The 13,183-nt window shown below is 41.5% G+C and overlaps 1 protein-coding gene across 3 annotated transcripts in view; it reads right to left on the reverse strand.

Moving 5' to 3' along the window:
• The window catches only part of LOC117523944 (cullin-9), a 376,653-nt gene that overhangs the window by 137,704 nt on the left and 225,766 nt on the right, over positions 1-13,183 (reverse strand). For all 3 annotated transcript variants that reach the window (XM_034185568.1, XM_034185567.1, XM_034185566.1), the window contains exon 29: positions 10,780-10,925. In XM_034185568.1, the coding sequence (XP_034041459.1) occupies positions 10,780-10,925 (146 nt within the window). The remainder of the gene's footprint in view (positions 1-10,779; positions 10,926-13,183) is intronic.

Consider the following 13,183-nt stretch of genomic DNA (forward strand, 5'->3'; position numbering starts at 1 on the left):
ACGCTCAAAGCGCTTTACAATTATGCCTCACATTCACCCCGATGTCAGGTTGCTGCCATACAAGGCGCTCACTACACACCGGGAGCAATAGGGGATTAAAGACCTTGCCCAAGGGCCCTTAGTGATTTTCCAGTCAGGCGGGGATTTGAACCCAGGATCTTCTGGTCTCAAGCCCAACACTTTAACCACTACACCATCACCTCGAAAAAGCGAAACACTTAGTGCGAGTCTGAACAGCAGCCGACTTCGACTGTGGATACCCGGCCGTCAGGTCAATACTCACCACGTAGAGCAGACCGTGTGTTTCTTCGCTTTAAATGCACAGTACGTCTATTTCAGATGATCAGTGTGGACCCTCTTTCTTTTAAAAGGCTTTATTTTATGCTAGCAGTAGACTAGCAGGCTAAGGCTAGCTGGCTATTGGGTTCGGCTTGGATTCGCCAGCTGTGCTCCACTTTGCTTTCCTGTGATACCAGCAAGAAATATTCATATCACAACTGGACCGACATCATGCCTGGCAACAAGAGGGGCACGTGTATGCGTTGCAAGAGAGACAAGAACCGCCAGTTGAACGAAGAAGGTGTGTGTTTTTATGAGGGTCTTCGTGGGCAAGATGGCTTCCCTACCAATGCAGCTACGACCAACACGAATGTAGCGACAGGAGATGCAACGGACACTAACACCAATGGCAATAATAACGCAGCAGGTAACAGTGGTGAGCATTGTGGGGAATGTAGAAAACTGGTAAAGGATGATACTTGTAGCATGTAATGTGAAACATGCTTCACATGGTACCACTTGAAGCCATGTTGCAATATTGACAGAAGTACAAAGCCCTAGAAGACAATGATCTCCTTGGTGTGATCAGATGGTTCTGTAAAAGATGTGACAAAAGCATAATCCAGTTTGCCAGTGAGTCAGCTGAAATTAAACAGAGATGATCTGTACTGGAAAGTAACAAAGACGTCAGAGCTGTAGTGAAGGATGTTGTACAAGACCTCTTCAAGGAAAAAGCTGAAATTGAGAAAAGGAAATTGAATGTCATCGTGCATGGTCTGCCAGAACCTGTTCAAGAGGGAAGACTGTGAGGGAGAGATGAGAGCTACTACTGGTCAAGAAAGGAAGGAGGCTGATGCTACCAAGCTGGTATCGATTCGGGAGTGAAAAACTGACATCCGATTATCTCCTGAGGATATCGATGGCGTCTTTCGCTTGGGAGCGATCAGGAACGATGGCAAACCCCACCCTGTCTGTGTGAGGTTTCGCAATGCTGATTTAAGGTGACAGTTTCTGGTGAGTGCAAAGTCTCTCTGACGCTCAACAGCTGACTGGCACAAGAGTGTTTTCGTGAAACCTGACCTTGGCCAGTCACAGAGGGACAAGGACAGAACAGCGCACGATGAACTGAAACAAAGGAAACAAAATGGAGAACAGAACCTCATCATACGGAACTTTAGGGTTGTCACCAACAACCGGACTGTACGAAGAGAACAAGCAAACGTACAAGCATAGGAAGCAGCCACACATCATGACCCTGTTGTGACATTACAATCAGGGGTTGTTGGGGCTTTAGCTGCAATTAGCTCAGACTGTGATAGCCTAACATGTAACACGGTTAGATGTATGGCTGCTAATTTTGAGAGTATTCTGAGTAAAACTGATGAGTTCAGATTCCGTGTGAGTGAGGAGAAGCCGGATATTATATTTGGAACCGAAACCTGGTTAAAAAGTGATATACCTGGTTGTCTTTTAAGCATACCTGGTTTTAAACTTCTACATAAAGATACAACTGAAGTCAGAGGTGGTGTAATACTGATGGTGACTGACCATATAGATGTTGAATTATGCAATGTGTTGACCGACATGAATTTAAAAGACACCATGTGGGTATGGATGAAGAGTGATGGTTGAAAGTTCTCCATATTGGTAGAAAAAAATCCATGTTACGATTATTTTATGAATGAAAAACAATTAGAAGCGGTTTCAGAAGAAACAGACCTAGGAGTGTTGATTTCTAAGGACCTATCCTTTTCCTGCCACATTGCTCTTTCGGCAGCTAAGGCCAATAGAATTCTTGGGATGATAAAAAGGGCCTTTTTGTTTATTGACAAAGACTCCTTTCTTCTTTTATACAAAACGTTTGTTCATCCTCACCTTGAATATTGTGTGCAGGCATGGTTACCATATTTGCAGAAAGACAAAAATATTTTAGAGAAAGTACAGAGAAGGGCCACTAAGTTGGTTCCAGAATTAAAAAATTTGCCTTATGAGGATAGGCTCTTGCAACTGGGTCTCACAAGTCTTGAAGACAGACAAACCCGAGGTGATTTGATTGAAATATATAAAATTTTGTATGGCTTTGAGAATGTTGACCCCACTGTATTTTTTGAAATTAGAAGGTATACTGGCCTTAGAGGCCATGAATTGTACTTGGAAGTTAATAGATCTAGATTGAATGTGAGAAAAAATTTATTTTGTAACCAAGCAGTAAAGATTTGGAACAGTTTGCCACCTGAAGTGGTCTTATCCTTGAGTACAGATATTTTTAATGCAAATAATGATCTGTATTACAGTATAATGAATGCCACCAGATTTTAAAATTGTTAATAGCTGTTTTTATTGTTATGTTATGATGTGTTGTTATATACAATCATGTATACAAATATTTTACACAATAAAATGAATTCTGAATTATAATTATGAATTATTTTACTCTGTGTTGCATTGGAAAGCGGTAGCTTTAAGGGCTAAATTATTAGCTGTTACATGGCCTGAGCGCATGCTCTAGTCTTCTGTTTATCTGGGGACATTACAGCACCACACACAGGCCTGGCATATGTACTACAACGTTTAAACGAAGCTTCAAGGCACAGAATTTGCCTTGATCATTTTTTGTAATTTAATTATTCGAGTTATTCGAGTAATCATTTCAGCCCTAAATGTAAATTTTACTGGCTCGACATCCAGATCAGAATGGTATTGTAACACGTATTTTGTGAACTTTATTCCGTGTGTGTTCACCTGTGTATACGCATTGAAAATGCACATGAAACATTTAACATCCGGGCACTTCGTCATTATTTTGCCCGGTTAAGCCGGGTTCACACGGCAGGATAATTAGGCCAATATCAGACCTGATCTTCCCCTTACGACAATCTTAAGGACGCCCCAACAATAGTGATGATGCTAAAGATAATCTTATCAGATATTCCTGCAGTGTGTGGTGTGTTCAGAGCGCTCTGATCTGCTCTGAAGGACGTCAAGAGCACTCAGGCCGCAAATCTGGGATATTCAACATGTTGAATTGTCTTGGCCCGATATTGCAGCAGGTGTTGTGTCCACCAACCACAAACGAGCACACAGCCTGCTGTATGTGACGTGTAGCCAATCAAAGCGAGGCGACGGATGTACGGAGCAGAAAAATCAAAACAGCTGTTCTGACATACCAGAAAATCCGGTGGTCGCGCTGTCTCAACTCCTTTAAAGAACAACTTTTCTTTTTCTGTCATTTTTTTTCCATCTGTTTTAAATAGTCCACAAACTATCTCCATCTGTTTACTCTGAAGTCACGTTTAATCTCAAGAGATTTTACGAAATCTCCTATCTGACCTGGGAATGTTCGTGTGTGAAATCTGTTCGTGTGTGGTGTGTTGACTGTGGCTGAACACCACACACTGTACCACCAAACCTGTTGGATCTATGTTTTTTTTTTATTTTTTTTTTTTTATCTCCGTGTGGGGTCTCTCAGGTTTTGGAAACGTACAGATAATTTTAAAATCCTGCCATGTGAACCAGGCTGCCTGCAACACATTTCAAAAAAGCTGGGACAGTGGTATGTTTACCACTGTGTTACATCACCTTTCCTTCTAACAACACTCAATAAGCATTTGGGAACTGAGGACAAATATTTGCACAAAAACAATAACGTTTATGAGTTTGAACATTAAATATCTTGTCTTTGTGGTGTATTCAATTGAATATAGATTGAAGAGGAACATCCCAACTTCACTGGAATTGGGGTTGTAAGATATTTATTTGTCTCACATAGGTAAATCTGCAACATAACAACAGTAATTGTGCAACAGTAGGCCAGATTAAAAGTACAAAATGGTTACTTAAAGGTGTTATTATATGGTATGTGACTTTGCTAACTTCTGATTGGCCCATTCGCCACTTTCAGAGCTGTACCACATGCCGAGTTGATCAATGGTGGAGCCGAGTACACCTAGCGTGCAGCGTAGTGCAAGCCAACCGAGCAACGCCTTCTATCAATAACGGCTAATCAGAAAACACGTTACATCTTTGAATGTCAGTTTGTTGACAAGATGGCAGAAGACAGGTTTGCGTCTGTTAGCGACGCTGACTTAAAACAAATTTTACATGAAAAAGATGCGAAGAACACCCGCAGAAATACACAGTCAGCAGCCAACTGGTTTTGCAAGTACGTCACTGAAAAGGGACATGCGCCCAACTTTGAAACTTATGACAGACGGATGCTTGACAGAGTACTCGGTCGGTTTTACGCGGAAGCTAGACAGGCGAATGGCGAACTTTATAAGAAAACAAGCCTGAAAACTCTTCGTCACGGACTTAACAGGCATCTCCAGTCGATCGATGGGATGTCAGACATTGATATTGTGAACTCACAAGAGTTTTTGGAGTCACGAAATATGTTTGAGGCAGTGTGTAAAGACCTAGATGTGGGAATACTTTGATGTCAGCAACCCCACAAAACTGTTACAGAAGGTTTTCATCGACATCATTATCTACTTGGGGCGTCGGGGAGAGAAAACATGTAGGATCTTAAAGTCAGTGACTTTGCTTTGACCAGAGATGAGGAAGGTCGCATATTTGTGTACCTGGTGAAAGATGAGCTCACCAAGAACCACCAGGATAACCAAAACACTGCTGATGGCCGCATGTATGCTGTTCCAGGTAAATTACATTATGTTTAATATCCATCAGCAGGGGTCAAAATACATTTTTTAACCTACTTGCACTGGTGCTAGTAACAAAAAAATGACTTCCACCAAAAAAAAAAGTTATTTGCACAACCAAAAGTCAGTCTTATATCAACCTTAAAACTCCTCCTCTGAAGTGTCAGACTCTTAATTCCTCTCTGGGGAGAGTTTGCCGCTGCTGCTGCTCTCCCCTCAGTTTTTTTTTTTCACGTGCATGCGAACGAATCGTCTGTGAAGATTATTTTATTTATTAACTACACAGATGTATAATAAAACAAATGGTGACTGGTTTATAACACAATTATGACAGAGTTTCAGGGGAGAGAGATTGAGGAACTACAGAGTCCTGGAAGTGTTGTCGCAAAATATTTTGCATGTGGAGAGAATGTATGCACATTTTATTATATTGTGTGCTTGTTTTATGATGTTGTGCGCACAATCTACTTAAAGGTGGCCACAATTTGTAAAAAATGCACTCAATATTGTCTTGACACATAAATGTTGGGTATTAGTCAACAAACCAGCAGACAGTGTAATACATTTCCATTAGAAATGGATCTGGTCCGAGTGTATCATCATGGTTTGGATGCACAAGGAACTCTAGCTGCCCAGCATGACATCATCTGGAGTTTAAGCACATTCAAAAGGATGCTGAGGGCGAAGCGTCTCCCCGCCGTGAGGATGACAATTTAGGTCTTATTATGAAGTTCATTTTGAACGAAAGGAAAACGTGCACATTTTATTAATTTGAGGGCTCGATTAAAGGAAAACGTGCACGTTTTATTAATTTGAGGGCTCGACTAAAGGAAAACGTACGCACAACTTATCATGGCCAGAAAAAAATATCACTTTAAGTGACCTCTCCTGGGTTCCGTAAAGGAACCGCAGCAGCCAATTTTTTTTTTCATGTGGGTGAGCGAAATAATTGTCTGTGAAGATAATTTTATTAACTACACAGATGTATAATAAAACAAATGGTGACTGGTTTATAACACAATGATGACAGAGTTTGAAGGGGAGAGAGAGTGAGGAACCACAGCCAGTCAATTTTTTTTCTTTTCTTTGTTTACATGTGCACGCGCAAACACAACAAATGTAGCACAGCAACTCGTTCCGTGTGTCTGAGTCATAAAACGCAGGGAAGACGAAGACAACACACTGGAAATTGTTTTTTCCTTATTTATTCCTTTATTGGTTCATTCTACTGGTGCTTATAGTTGATAAAACTTGGATAAAGTTACTTGCACCAGTGCTAGTGCAGTATAAAATTAAGTGCACCGCTCGAATAGTACTTGAACAAACTAACACATGCACGTACTATTTCGAGCCCTGATCAGTGTTTTTCCTGGGCATATCAGGTACAATTCAATTAGAAAAGGTCTTGTATCAAAGTGATGCTGAAAAAATAATTCATGCATTTATTTCCTCTAGGCTGGACAATTGTAATTCATTATTATCAGGTTGTCCTAAAAGTTGCCTGAAAAGCCTTCAGTTAATTCAAAATGCTGCAGCTAGAGTACTGACGGGGACTAGAAGGAGAGAGCATATTTCACCCATACTGGCTTCTCTTCATTGGCTTCCTGTTAATTCTAGAATAGAATTTAAAATTCTTCTTCTTACTTATAAGGTTTTGAATAATCAGGTCCCATCTTATCTTAGGGACCTCATAATACCATATCACCCCAATAGAGCGCTTCGCTCTCAGACTGCAGGCTTACTTGTAGTTCCTAGGGTTTGTAAGAGTAGAATGGGAGGCAGAGCCTTCAGCTTTCAGGCTCCTCTCCTGTGGAACCAGCTCCCAATTCAGATCAGGGAGACAGACACCCTCTCTACTATTAAGATTAGGCTTAAAACTTTCCTTTTTGCTAAAGCTTATACTTAGGGCTGGATCAGGTGACCCTGAACCATCCCTTAGTTACGCTGCTATAGACTTAGACTGCTGGGGGGTTCCCATGATGCACTGAGTGTTTCTTTCTCTTTTTGCTCTGTATGCACCACTCTGCATTTAATCATTAGTGATTGATCTCTGCTCCCCTCCACAGCATGTCTTTTTCCTGTTTCTCTCCCTCAGCCCCAACCAGTCCCAGCAGAAGACTGCCCTTCGCTGAGCCTGGTTCTGCTGGAGGTTTCTTCCTGTTAAAAGGGAGTTTTGCCTTCCCACTGTCGCCAAGTGCTTGCTCACAGGGGGTCGTTCTGACTGTTGGGATTTTTCCGTAATTATTGTATGGCTTTTGCCTTACAATATAAAGCGCCTTGGGGCAACTGTTTGTTGTGATTTGGCGCTATATAAATAAAATTGATTTGATTTAACTATCTAGAAAATTGGAAAAATATATGTCCCTTTCATGAAGTTCAACACAAAAATGACCAAATTTAATGTTTTACCATTTTGGGGGGAAATTTCAAAAGCATTTTGAATTTTTTCCCCCAAATTTTTATTGAGAATGGGAAAAATATCCGACCTCAGTTCAGTTATATACACAGGAAAAACACTGTTCATTGATAAATTCTGTGTGAAAATAATTGTAATAATTTTATACAGTATTGTTCAGAATAATAGTAGTGCTATGTGACTAAACAGATGACTCCAGGTTTTGAGTATATTTCTTATTGTTACATGGGAAACAAGGTACCAGTAGATTCAGTAGATTCTCACAAATCCAACAAGACCAAGCATTCATGATATGCACACTCTTAAGGATATGAAATTGGGCTATTAGTAAAAAAAAAAAAAAAAAAGTAGAAAAGGGGGTGTTCACAATAATAGTAGCATCTGTTGCTGATGCTACAAACTCAAAACTATTATGTTCAAACTGCTTTTTTTTAACAATCCTGTGAATCACTAAACTAGTATTTAGTTGTATAACCACAGTTTTTCATGATTTCTTCACATCTGTGAGGAATTAATTTTGTTGGTTTGGAACCAAGATTTTGCTGGTTTACTAGTGTGCTTGGGGTCATTGTCTTGTTGAAACACCCATTTCAAGGGCATGTCCTCTTCAGCATAAGGCAACATAACCTCTTCAAGTATTTTGACATATCCAAACTGATCCATGATACCTGGTATGTGATATATAGGCCCAACACCATAGGAGGAGAAACATGCCCATATCATGATGCTTGCACCACCATGCTTCACTGTCTTCACTGTGAACTGTGGCTTGAATTCAGTGTTTGGGGTCGTTTCACAAACTGTCTGTGGCCCTTGGACCCAAAAAGAACAATTTTACTCTCATCAGTCCACAAAATATTCCTCCATTTCTCTTTACGCCAGTTGATGTGTTCTTTTTTTGCAACCTCTTCTGCACGTCTTTTATTTAACAGAGGGACTTTGCGGGGAATTCTTGCAAATAAATTAGCTTCACACAGGCGTCTTCTGTCACAGCACTTACAGGTAACTCCAGACTGTCTTTGATCATCCTGGAGCTGATCAATGGGTGAGCCTTTGCCATTCTGGTTATTCTTCTATCAATTTTGATGGTTGTTTTCTGTTTTCTTCCACGTGTCTCTGGTTTTTTGTCCATTTTAAAGCATTGGAGATCATTGTAGATGAACAGCCTATAATTTTTTGCACCTGCGTATAAGTTTTCCCCTTCCAATCAACTTTTTAATCAAACTACGCTGTTCTTTGAACAATGGCTTGAACGTCCAATTTTCCTCAGACTTTCAAAGAGAAAAGCATGTTCAACAGGTGCTGGCTTCATCCTTAAATAGGGGACACCTGATTCACACCTGTTTGTTCCACAAAATTGACAAACTCACTGACTGAATGCCACACTACTATTATTGTGAACACCCCCTTTTCTACTTTTTTTTTTTTACTAATAGCCCAATTTCATAGCCTTAAGAGTGTGCATATCATGAATGCTTGGTCTTGTTGGATTTGTGAGAATCTACTGGTACCTTGTTTCCCATGTAACAATAAGAAATATACTCAAAACCTGGATTCATATTTTTACTCACATAGCACTACTATTCTGAACACTACTGTACATGCATATCAGTTTGATATAAATCTATTGTTAATATTATTATTACAGAGGAATTTTCATTGCATTAATTTATTATTATTATTATTATCAAGTTTTAGTACTCAACCCTAGTCCTGAACAATGCACAGGAAATGTGATTTTTTTTAAATAACATTATTATTAAAATGAGTCGCATGGTTAGGCCTGTCCTCTAACTTCCTCAGATCTTTCCCCATAAATCAAAAAGGTGAAACAAAATATTGTCCATAAAAATCTGCACATATATATGGATACATAGAAAATAAATACATTCGTAATTTGATTTTTTTTCCAATTTTTACAGATGACCCCGTGTCCTGTGACAACATTCATGCTGTACAAACGGCAACGTAATACAAAACGCAGTGCATTCTGCCAAAGACGTAGTCAGATGCCAACCAGTGAGAAGTGGTATAACAACATGCCACTTGGCCAGAATGCTGGTCTTTCCCAAAGGTACACCACTCATTCCCTTCGTGCCACCACTGTCAACGTTCTGGATTCAGTGCGTGTCGATGGTCAACATATCACATCTGTTACCAGACACAAATCTGAACATAGCCTGAAAACCTACTTTGGAACTACAGATCTCGCCACCAAGAAATTGATGTCTGACATGCCGCCTGACCGTTTCAAACCGAAAAAGAGAAAGGCCAGTAGTACAGTGAGCAAACCTCCTGATGTCATGGATGAATTTGAACTAAACACAGATGCTGATTAACTGGCAGCAGATTTCGATTTGATGAGCAATTCACAGTATGAAGAGTTGGCACATGATATTGAGCAGGATGATATTGATGATATCTTCAGAAACATTGACGATGACTGTGGAGCCCCAGGATCAGGGACTTTTGTCAAATGCAACTGACAGCTCTGTGAAGTGTGCTATAAACCCCTCGAGCAGTGTTGTGTACCCCCGCAGTCAGGGACTGTTATCAAGTAACTCCGTAAACCACTGCCAGAAGCGTGTCGTGAACCCTTCGAGCAGTGTTGTGTACCCCCGTGGTTAGGGACTGTTATTGACTGGTAACTCCGTAAACCACGGCCAGACGTGTGTTGTGAACCCCTTGAGCAGTGTTGTGTACCCCCGCGGTCAGGGACTGTTATCGACTGGTAACTCCGTAAACCACGGCCAGAAGCATGTCGTGAACCCCCGAGCAGTGTTGTGTACCCCCGCGGTCAGGGACTGTTATCGAATGGTAACTCCACAAACCACGGCCAGAAGTGTGTCGTGAACCCCTCGAGCAGTGTTGTGTACCCCCGCGTTTGGGACTGTTATCGACTGGTAACTCCGTAAACCATGGCCATGACCTCGGCCAAGGCCTCGGTGAACCCCATCCTGACCAGGTCCGCATAATCACGGGTACACCAAAATCAAAAGTCTATAATTGTATATAATTTAAGTGAAGAAATTAGTTGTTAAAAAAAGGTTGATTTAAAATCAAACATACCAGTGAAAAAAATTATAATTCTGATTAATCAAAACAGGGTGAATTTCCATGACCCACAGTTGAATTACAGTGGTATGTAAAAGTTTGGGCCCCCCTGATGATTTCCAAGAATCTGCTGATATTGACTGGAATCCATATGACCCTTAACTTTAACAAGATTCCCAGTACCTGCACTGGCCACACAGCCCCACAGCATGATGGAACCACCTCCAAATTTTATTGTAGGTAGCAAGTGTTTTTCTTGGAATGCTGTGTTCTTTTTCAGCCATGCATACCCTGAAATCCAAATCCTCATCCACTGGAATCTGACCTGCAGTTTGTTTGTGAACACAGCAGTTGTACCAACATAGAAATTACCTTGTGTGTGTTGAACTGCATGAGAATGAACATCTGGAGTGTGGAGACATGTAGTGTCCAGCACCCAAACTGCACATCAGCGTGCCCAAGCCATGTCCACTGCAACCGCCGAGGCTTTGTGCGACTCCAGCCGTACATGGACTGACCTAAAACATCCATTTCAAAAGACAAGTCAGTTCCAACAGTAGAGATCATCATTCTATCTGGATTATGGGTTTATTTTGAAAAATGCATTAGGAACTTGAAACAGGACCCATGAATAAAACAGGTCAAACTGCAAAAATGGTGATTCGATGGATCTAAATCAGAAAATGTGAATATCTGGCCAACACTGGTCTTTGAGTTGGGATTGTGACATTCCTACTTTACCAACACAATTCTGATGAAGAAATTCATACCTGTCAACATATTTACACAATATGGTAAATGGATTGCATTTATATAGCACTTTTCCATCTGCAACAGGCGCTCAAAGCATTTTACAATAATGCTTCACATTCACCCCAATGTCAGGGTGCTGCCATGCAAGGCGCCCACTACACACCGGGAGCAACTAGGGGATTAAGGACCTTGCTCAAGAGCCCTTAGTGATTTTCTGGTCAGACTGGGATTTGAACCAAGGATCCTCTGGTCTCAAGCCCAACGCTTAACCACTAGACATAGCTGGTCTCACTACTGTCTTGTAAACTTTCCCCTTCACTCTTGCTGATATTCTTGGGCCATTACACTGTTTCTGAGGGTGTGTAATGGGAAAATGATCATTTCTCTACATGGATTGTGGACACGCTGCTTCTAAATCATCTTTGTATTTCTGATTATTTGTTAATAAGCTTGGCTTGTGCCTTTATATTTGCTCTTGAAGCAACTTCCATCCATCCATCCATTTTCTTCCGCTTTATCCGGAGTCGGGTCGCGGGGGCAGCAGCTCAAGCAAAGCCGCCCAGACCTCCCAATCCACACACACCTCCCCAGCTCCTCCGGGGGAACCCCAAGGCGTTCCCAAGCCAGCCGAGAGATGTAATCCCTCCAGCGTTTCCTGGGTCTTCCTCCCAATGGGACGCGCCCGGAACACCTCCCCAGCGAGGCGTCCAGGGGGCATCCGGAAAAGATGCCTGAGCCACCTCAACTGACTCCTTTCGACGTGGAGGAGCAGCGGCTCGACTCCGAGCTCCTCCCGAGTGACCGAGCTCCTCACCCTATCTCTAAGGGAGCGCCCAGCCACCCTGCGGAGGAAACTCATCTTGGCCACTTGTACCCGCAATCTCGTACTTTCGGTCATGAGCCAAATCTCATGACCATAGGTGAGGATCAAAACGTAGATCGATCGGTCCTTGAAGCAACTTGATTTGTTATAATTGCTCATTGTTTAAATTTAATTTATATATACCACCAAATCACAACAGAGTTGCCTCAAGGCACTTCACACAAGTAAGGTCTAACCTTACTAACCCCCAGAGCAGCAGTGGTAAGGAAAAACTCCCTCTGAGGAAGCAACCTCAAGCAGACCAGATTCAAAGGGGTGATCCTCTGCTTGGGCCATGATACAGACAATTACAGAACAATTTACAAAACAAATATAAAAGAAATGCTATTGGTGCACAGGACAGGAGGGTTTTTAGCACAAATACCACACCCATCTCTGGATGGAGCTGCACCTTAAACAGAGAGAAAAAACAATCAGGCATCAGAAAGACAAGAAATACTGTATAATTTGTCAGCATTTAACAACAAGAAAAACAGAGAAATACTAAAGTGATCGCCGGCCACTAGCCCTAAACTTCACCAAAAGACCCAGAATTTAGGTAAAGTTGAGGTCGCAGCACGCTCCGTTTACTAATAAAATGAATTAAAAGAGTAAAAAGTGTGGAAACATACTACGCCAGTATGCTAGCCATATGAAAGGGAAAATAAGTGCATCTTAAGTCTGGACTTGAAAGTCTCCACAGAATCTGACTGTTTTATTGACGCGGGGAGATCATTCCACAGAACAGGGGCACGATAAGAGAAAGCTCTGTGACCCGCAGACTTCTTATTCACCCTAGGGACACAAAGTAGTCCTGCACCCTGAGGACGTAAAGCCCGAGCCGGTATGTAAGGTTTAATTAGGTAAGCTAGGTACGGAGATGCCAGTCCTTGAACAATTTTATAGACTAGTAGCAGAACCTTAAAATCTGATCTCACTGAAACAGGAAGCCAGTGAAGAGATGCCAAAATGGGTGTAATGGGGTTGAACCTTCTGCTTCGTGTCACAAATCTGGCTGCAGCATTTTGAACCAATTGGAGAGCCCTAATGCGGGAAACCAGAAAATAAAACATTGCAGTAGTCCAATCTAGAAGAGATAAAAGCATGGATCAGGGTCTCAGCATTAGCCATAGACAGGATGGGACGAATGTTCACTATATT

The sequence above is a fragment of the Thalassophryne amazonica genome, chromosome 13 (genome assembly GCF_902500255.1).
Source record: "Thalassophryne amazonica chromosome 13, fThaAma1.1, whole genome shotgun sequence".
NCBI lineage: Eukaryota > Metazoa > Chordata > Actinopteri > Batrachoidiformes > Batrachoididae > Thalassophryne > Thalassophryne amazonica.